The sequence below is a fragment of the Urocampus carinirostris genome, chromosome 6, assembly GCF_059441175.1.
Source record: "Urocampus carinirostris isolate Australia breed hairy pipefish chromosome 6, RoL_Ucar_1.0, whole genome shotgun sequence".
Taxonomy (NCBI): Eukaryota; Metazoa; Chordata; class Actinopteri; order Syngnathiformes; family Syngnathidae; genus Urocampus; species Urocampus carinirostris.
Window position 1 is genome coordinate 8,270,900 of NC_142354.1, and position 18,924 is coordinate 8,289,823.

At 39.4% G+C, this 18,924-nt stretch overlaps 2 protein-coding genes across 4 annotated transcripts in view; one reads left to right on the plus strand and one right to left on the minus strand.

Moving 5' to 3' along the window:
• The window catches only part of lamb3 (laminin subunit beta 3), a 53,118-nt gene extending 51,718 nt beyond the window's left edge, over positions 1 to 1,400 (minus strand). For 2 of the 3 annotated variants that reach the window (XM_088337721.1, XM_088337719.1), the window contains exons 1-2: positions 1,352 to 1,400; positions 1,214 to 1,263 (exon numbers count right to left, since the gene is read on the minus strand). In XM_088337721.1, the coding sequence (XP_088193847.1) occupies positions 1,214 to 1,238 (25 nt within the window). In that variant the 5' untranslated portion in view covers positions 1,239 to 1,263; positions 1,352 to 1,400. Of the gene's footprint in view, positions 1 to 1,213 lie in introns of all 3 variants that reach the window. The other variant, XM_088337720.1, reaches the window with a different exon arrangement.
• Positions 1,401 to 10,796: 9,396 nt separating this feature from the next.
• g0s2 (G0/G1 switch 2) lies at positions 10,797 to 15,787 on the plus strand. Its single transcript, XM_088337723.1, has 2 exons — positions 10,797 to 10,855; positions 15,117 to 15,787. The coding sequence occupies exons 1-2, from the start codon at positions 10,814 to 10,816 to the stop codon at positions 15,519 to 15,521; spliced, it is 447 nt and encodes a 148-aa protein (XP_088193849.1). The 5' UTR covers positions 10,797 to 10,813; the 3' UTR covers positions 15,522 to 15,787.
• Positions 15,788 to 18,924: the final 3,137 nt, after the last annotated feature.

Consider the following 18,924-nt stretch of genomic DNA (forward strand, 5'->3'; position numbering starts at 1 on the left):
GTAGCAAGTGTTTGTCTTGGAATGCTGTGTTCTTCTTCCACCATGCTATGCTCCTTGTTATGTCCAAATAACTCAATTTTAGTTTCATCAGTCCACAGCACCTAATTCCAAAATGAAGCTTGCATGTGCGCAGAAAAGGCTCTTGCCGCATTACTCTCCCATACAGCATCTCCTTCTGCAAAGTGTGCTGAATAGTTGAACAATGCGCAGTGACATCATCTGCAGCAAGATCATGTTGTAGGTCTTCTGAGCTGGTCTCTAGGTTAAGTTTGACTGTTTTCACCATCCTTCGCCCCTGCTTATTTGAGATTTTTCTTTGCCTGACACTCCAGGCCTTAACTAGAACTGTGCCTGTGTACTTCCATTTCCTCACTATGTTCCTCGCAGTGGAAATTGACAGCTGAAATCTCTGAGCTAGCTTTTTGTATCCTTCCCCTCAACCATGATGTTGAACAATCTTTGTTTTCAGGTCATTTGACAGTTGTTCTGAGGCTCCCATGTTGCCACTGTTCAGAGAAGATGCAAAGAGGAGAACAACTTGCAACTGGCCGCCTTAAATACCCTTAGTTATGAGTGGCTTCGCCTGTGTATGTAGGTCAAGGGTCAATGAGCTAACCAAACAAATTTAGTGTTCCAATAATTTGTGATAAAGGTATTGAAATCCATAAGACATGGGTGCCCAAATTTATGCACCTGCCTACTTTTGTTTAAGTAATTATTGCACACTTTCTGTAAATCCTATGAACTTCGTTTCACTTCTCAGATATCACTGTGTTTGTCTGCTATATCATATATTTAACTGTAATTGCTGATCCAAACAACCAATGATTTATAAAGGAAAATCTTGAAAATGATAAGGGGTGCCCAAACTTTTGCATACGACTGTATATCCAACACTCTTAGCCAGGTGAATAATTTCACCCAGAGTGCTTGTGGTCTGAAAACCAAGCAGATATTTGAGCAAGTGAACGGCAAAGCAGGCCCAGACTGAGTCCAACGTGCGGCAATAACTATGCTAACATGTGCTGTCATGACAGAAAGCATGCAGGTTCATTCTTTGAGCCAGGTATGCGCGCTATATTTGCCGCTGTTGCTTGGACTGGAGGGAGACAATCATTCATGGATGGAAATAAACGTCGGATCGATAGTAGAAAACACCGGAAAAGAACCATTGAGGACCACTGAAGAAAATAAAAACTTTTTGTAGACTTACCGGTTAGGAGCAAAAGGAGCATCATTGTGACAATCTATTCATCGACAGTCCTGGAAAGGCAAATCAATTTGATCAGACAACGCTAATTAATTGGATCAAAAATCAATGTATTGACAATGGATGTCCACTGCCGGTTACCTTGCTACTTATGTGTGTTGCTACCTGGCTGCACTTCCACACACTGTGGACTCACCTGGGCAATATGATAGCCACACCCTTGAGCACCACTCCTTTCTTTCCATGAATCAACACAAACACACTCACGGTATAGTGAGGACTTCTATTGACGCGTCACATTTTCTAGACACTTTAATTTTGTAGCCTTGACCATCAAAACAAAGTTCCTAAAACTTTATCTTTATTAGCCACAACAGGAAATTCAATTGAATTCCAAATTCCCCAAACGGTCTAGACCTTCAGAAACAAGTCTGGAGGTGTCTTCTCCTCCCAAAAATTGACTCATTTTGTAGGTTAAAAAATACATGCATGTCTTCCCAATTTGGTACAGTAGACTGATAAAATAACATTATAAACATAAAGGCAAAATTTGATTTATTTTTAGTGTGAAATGACTTAAGCTGGTACAGGGGAGTTAGTGGGTGGATGAAGAGGGCCAAGGAGATTCAATGAAAACTGATTTTAAAATTTCCACTTATTGTCATGCCCTTATAGCAGACCTGGGCACTCCGGTCGTGGAGGGCAGCATGCTCTACCCGATTTTGAAGGTTTTTCTTATTCAACTTAGGTTATACAAATCATCATCTCATTAGCAAGCCGGCAGGAACTTGGAATCATCTGTATTGTAGCAGAGGAACCACAAAATTCTAGCAGGACATGTGGTCCAGGAGGAATCGGAATACCCAGGTCTGCCTTACAGGATTTGTTCGCTTTAAATGCCTGGTTATTTTAATAATTTTTCCATAATTTTTATAGGTTACAGGTAGTGATTCTTCTTCCCATTTGTGTTCCCTGATAATCACAAGCTTAATTTAAATGGTTATCATGATTTTGCTTCTCCTTTTGCATTAGTCTTTAGGAAACATTTAAGCTTTAGAAATCAATGTAGAGAAAGCCATTATCAGCCAATATCATATCGGAATTTTCATCATGCCATGACACAAACCAATAGTAGAGCCTCATTTGATGACATCAACCAATAGCAGACAAGCATCTTAGAGGCATCGCAAAGTTGGAACTTTGGAATTTTTTTTGTTTGTTTGAATTTAGGCAGCACGGCGACACAGTGGTTAGCGCGTTTGTGGCACAGTTCTGAGGTCATGAGATCGAACCTCCTGTGTGGAGTTTGCATATTCTCCCTGTGCTTGCGTGGGTTTCCTCCGGGCACTCCGGTTTCCTCCGGGCACTCCGGTTTCCTCCCACTTTCCAAAAACGTGCATGTTAAGTTAATTGGCCGGTCCAAATTGTCCCTAGGTGGGAATGAGCGAGTGAGTCACCTGTCTCTGTGTTCCCTGTGACAGGCTGGCAAGTGGTTGAGGGTGTCCGCTGCTCACTGCCCGAAGATAGCTGGGATGCGCTCCAGCACCCCTGCGACCCTACTGAGGATAAGAGGTGCAGATAATGGATGGATGGGCTGGAATTTAGTTTGGATAGGTGAATTGGTGTTGATGAGGTAAAGTGGGGAACGTGCTGTAAATAGGGGCAGAAAAAAAAATCCATCTTATATCACCCTGTAAAATGAAAATGTCACAACGTGGGGTTGCTTAACCCGGGGTTCCTACTGTATTAAGTTTAAATGAATCGGATGAACTTGGACTTGAACTTGCGTTCAGGAATGTTCTTTTATCTCAGCACGCTTAAAGAAACAAAAAGTGATTGCTGCTCTTGTGTTAGAAGAAAAAAGGAGAAAATAGGAAGCACTGGCACTACATATGACCTGAGGGCTTCGTTTTTTTAAGTCCGTATGTGCAAGGTATGCGCAAAAAATATTCCTCTGGTCTCCATAGACGTGCTTACTAATATCGCAATTTCAGGGTGTGCCCCGTGATTCAACGTGCACTCATGCAATCTGGGACAAGCGGCGTCATGCCTTGTGCAGCCCACTGGAGATTTTCCTCATTTCCAAAGTTGCAACTTGCTCTTTTATGGCTTTTGACACCAGGCCAACGTTAGGAAATTCTGAAGAGATTGGGACGCCGCTGGCGCAAAAATCAGATTGCATACCTGTCAACCTGTACGTTTTTGCCGTACAAAGTATGTTTATTATGCATTTTAAGACGTGTACGACGTACAAGAAAATCTGTATGGAAAAACGCAAATTTGTCAATTATGGGTACCATCCGGTATACACCGACTATCACCAAACGGCAAATCAATCAAGTCAAACGAGTTCGCCGCGGAACCTCTGTCTCTGAATCGTTTTTTTCGTTGCAAACGAAGCGAGCGGTTTGATTCTACTGTGCGCATGCTTCTACCCATCATGCATCATTCCGTGGTAGTGTGTAGTGACAGACGTCCGTCTCTTTTTAAAGAACCGGCTTTTTCGGCTCAACTCATTAAAGGCTCACTTGCTTTGATGCATTATATTACAAATGATTATGTTGTATAAAGAAGTTAAGAAAAAAAGGAAGTATAAAAGGAGAAAATGAAAAAAGACATGTTTGTGGTTATCCCTTTTATCAGTATATTACCAACACTAATTGAATGCAGAAAATGAATGAATCATTTGAATAAGAAAATGTATTCTTCTACTTAATTATATTTGCATGTGTTTTTTTCCTTCGACAGTGAATGACCAAGCGACTTCATTTTTGAACTTTTTTTTTTATAAACCTCATTCATGTCGAGCAACTCAGTATCTCACAACAAAATGTTAATGAACAATATATATGATATAACGAAAAACATGTACAATATAACATGTTAAACTACACAAATAAACACGTTTGGAAAAAAAAATGGTGTAAGATTATTTTGTATTTTGTAAGGGAAAATACGACAGTTTGTGAGGGCATGGAGCCCTGGAGCTTGACAGGTATGAGATTGTGCACATGATAGACACTAGGGTGTCCAGGCTGTATGATATTTTCACGATTCAGTGTGGAATAAGATATTATTTGGTCCCTTTTTGGGGCCATTTCCCCGCTATACCACATCAGAAACAAATGCATTTGTATGCCCAACAAGATACAAAATTCCAACTTGGCAGTGTTTGTGCAAATGACGAGTTACATCTCTCAAATGCTTGTCTGCTCTTGCTCCACATCATATAAAATTCTGGTGTACTATTAGTTTGAATCGCAGAATCATGAAAACACACATATGCTATTGCCTAAACTCTATCCCACAATGCCTTTATCAGTGTCTGAAACTCGTGAGAAAAAGTTAGCGGACACCAGGGCAGGACACCAGCCATAAAGTTGTCTGCCCCAATTTTCACAACTTGAAACACAATAAGACGACTCACCGCAAAAAAAAACCATTGTTGCAAAGTATTAAGGATTGATAATCAGAATATATAACAGACTGTTTAAAATTAAGTTAATATAAATATACATATAACATTCATTGCATGGATATGACATCGCTATTTTCCATCTGCCGTCCGTATGTACTTGTATTGACTCATCTTCGTTCATGCAATGTTTGCGTTGAATCGTCTGCTACAAGCCAAGTGAACTTCTCTTTCCCCGATACTTTTAATGTACGTTTACGTTTTGTAGCGTCATCAATTTTGCCAACTTCTTTTGAATCTTTCTTCTGGGGCTGAGGTTTTGGCTCGATTCCTAACCACTTATCCATTTTTCTTGCGTTCTCTGTGCGCCTACTTTGGAAAATGATATGCAAATGCATGACCTTATAAGGCTCAGGAAAGTCAGGAAGCACGAAGTTATTCGATGCGGGCTTCTGATTAGCTGCCGAGTATGCAAATTGCCAAACGAACCGAAATTACGAAATTTCCTAACCGAACAAAGATTTCGAAATCGGAATAAAGCAAACGTTTGATTTGAACAAAAAAATATTTTGCTTTTTTTTTCTTGAAAATGGTGTCGGCCACAGAGACGTTTTGTCAGTGTACACGGTACGTAAAAGATGCATGCCCCTGGCGTCCGGGCAGACGTTATTTCAGACAATGCCTTTATCTCTCTTGATTCAGTTCTTTGAATTTAGTTATCTATGGGTCCCAAGCCTTGTAGTGATGTTAATGGGAGAAGCAAAAACATGATAACCATGGAAAGCTTGCAATGATAAAAAAACAAAAAAACAACAAAAAAAAAAAAGCCACACTGCTTATTTTATACTGGTAACCAATCACTCAATAAGACAATTATTAAGAATAAGGAGGGAAAGAAAGCAACAACGTTTTCGCAGAGAGAGAGAGTAATAGAAATGAATAGAAAGACAGACCGAAAGACAGAAAGACATAAAGGGAAATATACAGGGAAATACACAGCTACTCTTGTGAGTGGCTTCTGGCTTTGGCGGCATCCAGTGGACATATTATAAACTGCAGCTCATTTTACGCTTCTCCCAGTGTAGTCTCGCAGGTCGGATTGAAACCCTTGGTGGGCCTGATCTGGCCCGCGAGTCGCACGTTTTGACACCCCTGGGTTTAACAGTCCCCACTTCTTCACCTGTGCATCAATAACCTCTCGGTTCGATATGTATGTCTACGTACATGCGCTCTCACTGCCACCACTCGGGTTCGATACCAAACCATAGATTATTGCAAATTATTATTATATTGTTTTTTCTTTTACATGTTCTTGTATCAATTACTTCAGAACATCTAATTAAAAATGTTTCATTTAAAAAAAAACATTGTAAAATGAGGTAACAATCATCTTTACATTTTTTACATTTTTTGTCAAATACTGCAAAAAGTGAAGTTTAAAAATGTGGAAGAAAATGGTACAACAGAATCGAATCTGTGCAGCCCTTTGAGACTCTTTGTGATTAAGGGCGTCTCAAATAAACTTGACTTGACTTGACTTCTCAGGACATGACAATCATTGCTAGAGGAAGTTATGAAATCAGTTTTCGATTACATCTTCATTTATTTCATCCTTCCCCCTTTGCATCCAGCCGCTACTCCCGTACATACTATCAGAAAATAAATTCTGAGTCAGTGATACAATACTATATTTTTTCCAGCTATGGGTCCTCAGACATGCAGTGATGGTAAAGAGGCGAGTAAAACATAATGACCATAGAAAAGAAACTTTATCAAGAAACACCAAAAAGGCACATGTATCGCTACCCTTGCTAAGTTGCATGGCTGTAACTAATCAACAATCGGGAGACGAGAGTCTGAACTGAATGGGGAGGAAGGCATTCTGGGGGGTAAATCAGTCATTTGCATGTAAACATTTTCATAATACCATGAGGCAAACCAATAGCATTTTATATGATGTCGATCAATAAGCATCTTATGGACTCATAGGCACTTTGTCATATGAAACAATGCGTAACATGAATTTTTAATATTTCTGGGTTTGGGAAATGATTGGTTCTTGATGTGGGATAGAAAGCAAAATGCTGTAACGAGGGGTCAAAAAACATTCCACATAAAGTGAAAATGTCTTTAAACAGAGTTGTGTATCCTGGTGGTCTACTGTATTGTCATTGGGGTTTTGGAATTACTCTGGCAACAATAGTTTATTGATCCCCAATATTATGCAGGGGTATTCTAATCAATCAAATGTACCATGCATAATTGAGTAAGTACTTTTACATGATTGGGTTATTCTAAATAAGTGTGAAGCACATTGTAAAGCGCTTTGGGAGGTCTTCAGTGACTTGAAAAGGGCTATATACCATTTACCATTTAAGAATTTATACAGTTAAAATCCTCATAAATGATGAAGAATAAATTCTCGGACATGATTGCAAAGGCGGCTGAGTCATACAATATGACCAATTTCCTGTGCGAGCCACTTAGTCATGAGCTGGCGTGCACGTTAGTTCTTCTTTGTGTCTGGCTTTTGTAGAGTTAAAGGTCTATTCTGCACACACCCGACAGAGTCAGTTAGTTATACGAGACAAAAGTTTGACTACTATACTAAAATTTACCGTACCATCATGAAAACAAACAAAAACAGGAAGCCTATTTACCTCGTTTAGAAAGATTTCTTTTTCATGTGGCTAAAATTATTCACCTTTTTTTCAGGTAATATAAAATTAAATTTATCTGCAAATAGAAAAAGATTAGTTTGCTCATTTTGAGACTAATTTTATGATTAAAGAACCTCGTTTTCTGGTTAAATAAAATAAAGATATATTATTTCTGTCAGGACCAGAACGGAAACAGGACCCAATTGCGTAGCGTTTACCTCAAGTTTTATTTAAGGAAAAAGGAAGGGCTGCGCCCAAGAACCGGTGTTCGCTGGACGGGGGAAGCAAGGCGATCTTGTACTCGGATTGTGATCCGAACACAGAAGTTGATCTTCTACAGCGAGCCATGGCGGTGTAACAAAAAAACTGGTCGGTAGCTGGGTCTGGGAGAGCAAGGCAAGGCATGGTCGGGGTCGGAAACGAGTTTTATGCTAGAACGGGAGAGTAGACATAGTCCGGGACAAAAAAAAAATCGCAAGGCGGGACCGACGGGGAAGAAAACGGGACCGAGGGGAGTCAAACTCAAAAAAGGCTTGCCTAATATACACTGAGGTTCACAGACCTACAAAAGGGGACGGATAGGAGTGAGTTTAACTAGTGACAGAGAGCCAATATGAACCTGCAGCGGTTGGCGCCGAATGAGCGGGCACAAGTGATTCAGATCGGTGATCATGACAATTTCATTGGCAGATAATTATTTTCTTATGTGTGTGTGTGTGTGTGTGTGTGTGTGTGTGTGTGTGTGTGTGTGTGTGTGTGTGTGTGTGTGTGTGTGTGTGTGTGTGTGTAATAAGAAAGAAATTCCGTCATGATTACTAACTCAGATCACCTGAAGCAATCATGGGGCGCCTGGGTGGGCGTCTTCTGATTGGCTGGCACTTCTCTCTTAAGCGCGCTGCGTTCAGAAATCAGTGTCGGCGTGTACATTTTGCAACTCTGTGTGTTTCTCCTGATATCCCGTTCATTTAGAACTCTGTTTACCCGATTCTGCCTGCCTCCGATCCGACCTGTTTCCGTCCCAAGTTTTGATCTCTTTTCCAGCCCCGGTAAACAAGACCTGCCTGATTTCCACACTCCGATTGCCCACTCGATCCGAAGCTATCTCCCCGGCGCCGCTGCTGACGTCTGACGGCCATCACGTCTCCAGCAAGCCCGGAAGGCTTTCTTAATAAAAGAACTAAAATGAATGCTCTGGGGTCCACTGGTCTGTTCTGGTTTAGTGATAAATTCTGAAGGATTAGTCTGCTGATTTAAAGAATATTTCTTCTCATGTGGCAATATTTTATAAAATGTTATTTTCTCAGGTAAAATTAAAATAATATTAATAAGCTCATCCCGTCAGCATATTTTTTTTTTTTTGCAGAGTAAGCACATTTTTAAAACCTTTTTTTTTTCTGGTAATTGGAATAATAATAATATTTTGCCATTGTCAGATTACTTTGTTCATTTTAAAGATTATTTCTCTCATACAAGTATAAAAGTACATATTTTTAAAAAAAATTCCTCTCAAATAAAACCCCAAAATGTTTTCCAATTTATTTACTGCAACTCATTTTGAGGATGATTTGTTTCATATATAATATGTGGTTAATTAAAACAAAAATCTGTCATTAATACTGATGTGATCCCGCTGTGCCCACTCATTTGGCGCCACCCGCCGCGGGTTCTGATTGGCTCCCTGCCCCTATTTAAACCCAGTCCTGTCAATCCCCTGTTGTCAGTCCATCTGTGAATCTCCGTGTATACTAGGCAAGCCTTTTTTGCTCTCCCGTCCTGACTTACGACCCGTTTTTAATCCCGACCACGTCTACTGATGTGCCCTTGCACATTAGTATTGCCCTTTGCACATTGGTTAACTGCTTTTATAAGTGTCGATAAAAATTGTTCAAACCTCATATTGTTAGAATATATATTGAAATTGTGGATTTATTTACGACCTGTTTCTGACCCCAACCACGTTTTTGCTCTCCTGTCCCGGCTATCGACCTGTTTATCCGTCTTTGACACCGCCATTGCTCGCGACGGAAGATCCACTTCCATGTTCTCATCACAATCCAAGTACGAGAGCGACTTGCTTCCCAGCGAACACCGGATCGTGGACGCAGCTCTTCCTTTCTCTTTCAATAAAACTTGTGGTAAACGTCACGCAAATGGGTCCTGTTTCCGTTCTGGTCCTGACAAAATCTAGTCCTTTGGGGGACAAAATATTGCACATATTTTTGGCCTTTTATTCTGACCATCTTTTTATTTATATTTCTCTTTCAAATCTTCATGACGTGTTTTTCCAGGAGTGCCATGTGTAATCTCGTTGTTAACAATATTCACAGCGTTATTATTAATGACAATCAAGGGACAGTTATTTTGAAGACTATTCTGCTCATTTTAAGGATTTTTTTTCCAAAGAGCAATATTTTATTTGACTTTTTTTCCTGGTTTAATAAAACAAAAAGAACGATTCTTTTTCAGATGACTTCTGCTCATCCATAAAGCAGCAATTGAGCAGTGGTTAAAATAACGTCTATCCGGACAGTCGGGCGTACAATTTACACAACGATGTCTGCCCGGGTGGCCGACAACTATTTATAGAAAAAAAAAAATCTTTCGTTTTTATTTTTTATTTTTATTTTTTTATTTTTTATTTTTTCAAATCTAACGTTTGCTTTATTCTGATTTCAAAACCTTTGTTCGGTTTGGAAATTTCAGAAGTTCGTTTGGTAATTTGCATACTCGGCAGCCAATCAGAAGCCTGCATCGAATACCTTCGTGCTTCCGGACTTTCCCAAGCGTCATAAGTTCGGACATTTGCAAAGTAGACGCACAGAGAACACAAACAAATGATAAGTGGTTAGAAATCAAACCAAAACCTCAGCCTCAGAAGAAAGATTCAAAAGAAGCTAACAAAATTGATGACGCTACAAAACGTTAACATAGATGAAAAGCATGGTGGAAAGAGAAGGTTACTTGGCTTGTAGCAGACGATTCAACGCAAACATTGCATGAATAAAGATGAGTCAATACAGATACATACGGATGGCAGATGGAAAACAGCGATGTCATATACATGCAATGAATGTTATAAGTAGATTTATCAACAACTTAATTTTAAAGTGTTGTTCTGTTATATATTCTGACTATCAATCCTTACTACTTTGAAACAATGGCTTTTTTTTCTTTTTTGCAACGAGTCGTCTTTCAAGTTGTGAAAAATGGGGCAGGCCACTTTATGGCTAGGCAGGCAACTTTTCAGAGTTGTCTGCCCGGGTGTCCGGCATCTTTTTGTCATGAGTTTCAGACACTGCAATTGAGCAATCAACTGTTTCTTTACTCAGCCAACAGTAAAGGTGACGTTTAATGTCGCGAGCGTGGACTTTTTGTCACAGGAGACCTGGACATGTGCCCGGGGGCTGCACGGCTGCCCGGGCCCCTTCGTGAATAGCGCAAATGTCACCTTGTGGGCGGGGAAACTCAGAATATAAATGCAGAGTCAAAGTCAAACCGAGTACCTCAGACTCAAACGGGCTGCAGGTCATGATAAAGACTAGCCAGGCATCCCAAACAGCAGCTTTTACAGTAAGTTTCCTTACATTTATCTTAGAAACTCATCCGGCTGTGGTTTTTGAACTGTGTAATAAGAGCTTGCTCTGTCCACTCCACGCATCGGCCCGGTATTGCAGTACCTCCGGGAATGGTGCATTCGCAATGATCGCAGCAAGGCTTTAGGGCTAGGACCTTAGCTTGGCCTTTTGGCTGAGAGTAAGTGTCCCGGCTCCTAGGCTTTGTAGCGTATTATGAACTGACCGATAACGGATAATGGATGATGAATAACGAAGATAGAACAATAACCCTTAAAACCCCCCCCCACTCATTCGCAATGATCGCAGCAAGGCTTTAGGGCTAGGACCTTAGCTTGGCCTTTTGGCTGAGAGTAAGTGTCCCGGCTCCTAGGCTTTGTAGCGTATTATGAACTGACCGATAACGGATAATGGATGATGAATAACGAAGATAGAACAATAACCCTTAAAACCCCCCCCCCACTCATTCGCAATGATCGCAGCAAGGCTTTAGGGCTAGGACCTTAGCTTGGCCTTTTGGCTGAGAGTAAGTGTCCCGGCTCCTAGGCTTTGTAGCGTATTATGAACTGACCGATAACGGACAATGGATAATAAATAACGAAGATAGAACAATAACCCTTAAAAACCCTAAATTGTTGGCATATGATATAATGCAATTGTGTGTTTAATTGATGTTAAAAAATGTCGGGAAAAAGTTGTTCAGACGTCATATTGTCAGATATAACGAAATTGTGAATATGCTTAATTGCTGTTAAGATTGTCGAGAAAAATTGTTCAAACCTCACTTTGTTTATTTGCTGTTAATAGTGTCAATAAAATTGTTCAAACCAAAAAAAAAAAAAACCATATAGCACATTGTAAGAGAGTAGAACCCCAGGATGCAACGTGAATCCGTTCTTCTGTGGTGATCGTAAAGTGAAATAGCCGTAGAGGGGGGTGGTAGAAACTTATGTTTATTTGTACAGCACAATTCATACACAAGGACATTCAAAATGCTTTACAGAAATGGCAAAGAGACAGGTTAAAAACACACAATTAAAGTTAAAACATAGAAGAAAAGACATTGAAATTTTAAAATGTGGTTTTTAAAATGCATTAAAACCACAGATAAAACATAATAAAATCAATGAATTAAAATAAAGTAAAAGTGAAGAGTGCAGATAGAACCCTTTATAAATACTAATCAAACTATCCTTACGACCAGGTAAAAACACGACAATAACCAAAAAGTATGCACTGAGTACTACTTATGTGTAATATCTGTGCATATGATTGAATAACATAAATACATATAAAGTAAAACATAAAAAATGTATTCATCTTTGGGGTGATGCGAGTTGAGCTGGTACAGTGGCGTAAGCGGGTGAGTGAATGCAGCGGGGGGAGGAAACGGAAATTTCCAATTGATTTTACATTTTGTGTCTTTGTTGTCTTATTCTAAATAATTATCCTGATCTTCGATTGGTTAGTCTTCTGTCAAAACGTCCTATCCTCTAGAGACGTTCTACCTGAGACTGATCAGATAGCCGTAAAACGTATTTTGAAACAGTGAAAGAGTCAAATAAGACGACATAAAAATCGTAATTATTCATCGCTTTTGGCTGAATGTATCACCTCTTTGAGGCACATAAGATAGATAGGACAAAAAATTGCACATTTCCCAGGAAATCGTTATCACCCCTGTGCACCATATTCCTTAATGATGGATAAGACTTGTGCATCTTTCCTCCAATCCCTTGATAAACATCAGCCTTGTTTCCTTGGTTATCATGTTTTTGCTTTTCCCTTTAGCGTCATGAAAGCCTTCGGCCGCCAAGCCAAAAAATACACACACACACACACACACACACACACACACACACACACACACACACACACACACACACACAGGTAGAAAAGAAGCCAATCAGAATGCAGTGCACTGTGCATGAGGCATATCAGGAAAGTAGTGAAACCGTGAAAAGTGTACCGTTTCTTAGCGAGGGTTTACTGTATTCTTCTTTTTTTTTTTTTTACATACCGTAATTTGGGGATTGTAAATTGTAGTATATTCCCTAGTTTGGTCGGGGGTGCAACTTTTACTCTGCAGAGACTTATGTCTGTAATTACTAACACATTATTACATGTTATTTTCACACTAAACCACAAGAGAGCACTTTAAGCCTGTGTTGATCATTTCAGGGGGGGAAATCTTTTTAATTCCTATTTTAAAAATGCCTTTCAAGATGACAGAAATGTTTTTGGTGTTGGATTTTATCAAATGCATTTCTGAATCAGAATCACCATTATTATCAGTGTGTTACGACAAGAATACAGTTGCACTCCAGTTAGCAAGAATACACAATATAAAGGATAATAAGGAGAAAATTATAAAGTGTATTCACATCTGAAATAAAAACTACACACAACGAGGCTCTTCCACTTAAAACTGTAACAAGTCAACGTGACAATTGAAAAATCTTCCATTTTCACAAAATTATGGTAATGAAGTCAAGTGTAGATAAAGTAAACAGTACAATGGAAAACTATTAAACATTCTGAAAATAAAATATAGTAAAATACTTCTTCTGCAATACTATTGTCAGGACCCAATTGCGTTACGTTTCTCACAAGGAAAGAGGAAGGGCTGCGCCCACGATCCGGTGTTCGCTAGGCGCAGGAGGCAAGTCGCTCTGAACACGGAAGTGGATCTTCCGTGGCGAGCGATGGCGGTGTCGGGAACCGAAAAATGGGTCAGTAGCCGGGACTGAAGAGCAAAAACGTGGTCGGGGTCGGAAGCAAGTCGTAAGCCAGGAAATGAGAGTAGACGTGGTCTGGGAAAAAAAGAGGTCGAAAGCAGGAGCAAAAAACAGGTGGGCGTCAGGGTCGAAAGAGGCTTGCCTAGTGTTAACTGAGGTTTGCAGATGAACTGACAACAGGTGACAGAAAGGAGTGGGTTTGAATAGGAACAGGGAGCTAATCAAAGTCCGAGGCAGTTGCCGCCAAAGGAGTGGGCACAGGTGATTCACATCGGTAATCATGACAACTTTTGCAAATAAAATACTTCTTTTGAGCAACTGTTCTAAAATCAAGTTGAGAACATCTAAAATAAAAACAGAACATAACTGGGATATTCTGTTTAAAAACACGAGTATTGCACTTCAAACCAGGGTTGTGCACTTAGAATAGGGGCATTGCGCTTGAAATCTGTGTTTGATGACCAACATGACTTAAATTAACTTAAAACAAAAAGCGCATCGAAATGTCAACAGAGCTAGCGAAGGGAAGAGTGTGGGCACTCCTGTTTTAGAGATAAATTAACGAGCTAATGTTATGGTAACAGCTAATCACTCGGCCTTCCACTTAACCATGCTTTTTATGCTGTCTCTCAATCACAAACTCACACGCTTGATTGACTAATGTTATGATTAGATGTAATACATCATTCGCCACCTGAATCAGGGTTCCCGTTGGCACTTGAAAAGTCTTAAAAGGCATTGAATTTGTTATTCAAAAAATAAGGCCTTCATCTGCATTAAAATGTCTTCAATCCAATATTCAAAAGTCATAAGTGTGAACACATAAGTACGTTTCATATTCATCTGAGCTAAAAGATTTTATTGATCGTCTTTTTCCATAATTCACCTATTTACTTTCATGGCAACATGGCATGACTACAATAACGGACCTATCAAGACCGTGATAGGGTTTCATTTGTGCCTACCCACAAGGTCTACCCACAATGCACATAGCAACTTTGGACAGAATCCTTTACTTTGGACCTCGGGAAAGTGTAAATAAGGGGATGGTGTCATAATAGTCTGTAGTTTGCAATAGTCTGTGGTCTGTGCATCCCTTTGAGACTCTGTGATTAAGGGCCAAACAAATAAACATGACTTGACCTGGGGTTTTTGAGTTTTTCCTTGCCCTCATGTGGGTTTTATATCAGGGGATGGTGTCATAATAGTCTGTGGTTTGCAATAATCTGTGGTCTGTGCAGCCTTTTGAGACTCTTTGTGATTAAGGGCCAAACAAATAAACAGGACTTGACATGATAGCTTTGCGGAAAAAGCTATCGCTCAGTCTTTTTGTTCGGGAAACTTCCCCCAAAAATGTGTCTTACACTCCAGTGCGACTTATATTTGTTTTGTCCTTCTCAATTATGCAATTCTTGGCTGGTGCGATTTAGAATCGGTACATTTCAACCATGACATCCATACACAAAAACATACCTCGATACTTGTTGTTGACACCAAAAATTGTGATCATCTTTTATATAGATGGCGAAACCGTCTCCAGCCAATTCAAGCAGCTCAGTCAAAGAGGAGCCGAAAGTGCGAAGCCTGCAAGACCTGGTCCTCTTGGCCAAGGAGATGCTGAGTCTGACGGCCAACCGTCGACTGCTAAAGCTCTACTTGATGGGCTCCGCGCTGGCGGTTGCCGGCACATTCGTCGGACTGCTGGAGAAGGTTTCTCACCCGTTCTCATCGGGAGAACCAATCGACGTCGAGATGCTCCTGGTCTCTGCCAGGGAGCGCAGGACTCTAGACTTCCCTAAGCCATACCGCGTCGAGAAGCCACGTATTATAGAAGAACGAGAGGAGGTCAAGTTACCGAAAATGACTTTTACTGAGATCCAAGGTCAAAGAAGTTTATCGAACCGAGGCCATGCTTCAAGAAGCTAACTTATTTCTCGTGAGAATTAATGCGGCAGATTTTTTGGAGTACACAAATGAAAAAGAACAAATGGCCTAGGAACATGACTCACTGAACCTCCTTTACAATTTACATTTGTTTTGTTATTTTTTGCACAAGCACTTTTTATATTGAGAGTGTGTTGGTTATGAATGGATTCTTGTATATGGAATATAGAGGAGTCTCAGAAAATGAGAACATTGAGCTCATGTTTTTATTCTCTGTAATGCAATTAAAAGCAAAAAACATTCTGGAATCATGACAAATCCATCAAAATATTGCAAATCTTTTCATGTTTTAATATCGCCGATGTTGGAATTTAACTATCAAAATGTACCGTTTACCAAATTGTTCGAATTAGTAATCTGACTCCATTAACCAAACACGACCTACATTCATCCAACAATTATGTGCGCTCGCTTCTTGAGAGAAAAATGACCAGGAAGGCCGACGTTTTCACACGGGGGCGGGTTTATTATTCCTAACAGAAGAACTAAGTGTATTTCCCCGCTAAGCGTATTTCCCCGCAGTGACATTGGAGTCTGAGGGAAGCCTTCTTCGAAACTTCTTTAACTTTCTCTTATTGGCTCACATCTCTCCGCAAGATGGCGTCTCGGCTCCTCCCATGGGTGTGCCAAGCAGTTGTTTGCGCGCCTTGAAGTCTGGCTCTCCTACAACAGCCCCTGTCGTTCTGCGTCAGCAAATCCGGGAGTCCTGTTATCAAAATTTCCTAGACAAAATATTATGCGAACAGCCTGCCCTGGCATTGAACTAAAACCCAGTCAGTGAATATCTATTGCATTAAACTCATTACATGTAATTTTTAGTCAATGGTATATAATCCTTTATAGTCAAATGTATAAAATCCTTTACCGAGAAGTGCAAAAACTCATATATACCATCTTAAAATATTAGAATCTTATGAAAATGTATACTAGTGGGCTGTACGCCATAAGAAAAGGGTTGCCATAGTTCAGTTCATATGTAATGAAACCCATACCCGTCAACCTGTACGTTTTTGCCGTACAATGTACATTTATTATGCATTTTAAGACGTGTACGACGTACAAGAAAATCTGTACGGAAAACGCAAATTTGTCAATTATGGGTACCATCCGGTATACACCGACTATCACCAAACGGCAAATCAATCAAGTCAAACGAGTTCGAGTTGTGTACTGAAAGGAAGTCCATCTCTTTTTAGAGATCCAGCTTTTTTGACTCAACTGATTAAAAAGAGCCCGCTCTCAAACGGCTCACTTGTTTTGATGCATTATATTACGATTCATTATGATGTATAAAGAAGTTAAGAAAAAAAAGGAGGAAATGAAAAAAGACAGGTTTGTGGTTATCCCTTTAATCATTATATTGCCAATAATTTAATGCAGAAAATGAATTAATAACTTGAATAAGAAAACGTATTATTCTACTTAAATATATTTGCATGTATTTTTTCATTCTACAGTGAACGTCCGATCTACTCAATTTTTAACTTTTTTTTTTATAATAAACCTCATTAATGTCGAGCAACTCAGTATCTCACAACAAAATGTTAATTAACAATATATATGATATAACGAAACACATGTTCAATATAACATGTTAAACTAAATAAATAAACACGTTTGGAAAAAAAAATATGGTGTAAGATTATTTTGTAAGGGAAAATACGACAGTTTGAAAGGGCATGGTACCCTGGAGCTTGACAGGTATGGAAACCAGAATGTATTATTATTGTTACCTTAATTGCATTATTGAAAATATAAACAACTAATTTTATGTATAGTTTTTATTTTAACAGAACAAGAAAATAAATTCCTATCCCATTGACAGGAATTTGAAGAATGTATGACTTTTGTTATTTTAATTGCATGACAGAAAATTTTTTTTTTGTTTTACATTTCTTTTAGTTAAGACAGGTTAGCTTCAAGTTAGTTACAGCTAGCTTGTCCCATTCGAATTCAAAGACAAACATGTTACTCCCGTCTCAGCTGGACTGTTTGATAAATGTGAGCTCAAATGAATTAAAAACGGCAAAACAATTTGAAATATTAAAAAAAGTGTTAAACAAAAAGTTGTGTTTAGTATTTACGTATACCTAACTGTACTGTAAAGGAGTAGGGCGGCATTATCCCAGGAGGTAGAGCGCTCATCTTGGGCCAAGCACATTGCAAACCGCTTTGGGAAGTCTTCATTGATTTGAAAAGCGCTATAGAAATTAATTTCATTTTCTAAAGGCAGAGGCGGGATTTCTGCTAAATTCCGAAAATGAAATTTAAACAATAAATATAATTTAAAAATACACCAGAAATGTGTACTAAGATAAATAAGGTTTAGTAAAGTTGGTAATAACAATTTTAGCAAAGCTTCAGTTTTTGAACGTTCTGTTCATCTGGAGGAGGTGGGACTTCCGGTTAATAATCTGTACATTCTTGCTTCCGGTTTCACGTTGGCACGTTCATACTGTAACCTACTCGGAAAACTTTTTTTTTGTTTGTTTTTTCAAATAAGATAAATAAGTACACTGAAAAAATGAAATATGAAAACAAACGAATATAAAAACCAGACACGTGAGGTTTTGCTAGAATTTGACTTGTTGTGTATTTCTATTGTTTTTGGGCTTTCTGTTTTTCTGGCCTTCCGGTTAAAAACAAATAAAAAGTCAGTACATACCGATACTTCCTTCCGTTTGCACGTTGCACTATACTATTAGGTAAATAATGAATGCATTTATAGAACATGAAGAATAACATCATTCAAAAATGAAAATAGGCCAATAAAATATATAGTGTCAAGACCAGAACGGAGACAGGACCCACTTGTGTTGCGTTTCCCTTATTGGAAGAAAGAGAAAGGGTTGCGCCAACGATCCGGTGATTGCTGGACGCGGGAAGCAGGTCGCTCTGAACGCGGAAGTGGATCTTCTGTGATGAGCGATAACGGTGTCAGGAACGGAAAAAAAGGTCAGTAGCCGGGAGATGAGAGCACATTTTGTTCTTATATCTATGATATTATTATTATATTATTGTTATATTATTTATATATGATATTAGGAAATTGATTCAGGACTTTGTCCAATGGAGCGATGCAAAGCACCTGCACCTGAACACCACCAAGACCAGGGAGATGGGGATGGACTTCAGGAGTATTAGAACTCACCCGGTTCCTGTAACCATCAAAGGACAATGTGTAGAATTTGTCCAGACCTACAAATACCTGGGTGTGCAGCTGGACAATAAAATGGACTGGACTGCCAACACAGAAGCTCTATGTAGGAAAGGTCAAAGCCGACTTTACTTCCTCAGAAGGCTGGCCCCCTTCAACATCTGCAAAAAGCACCTGAAAATATTCTATGAGACTGTTGTGGCAAGCGCCCTCTTCTATGCGGCAGCG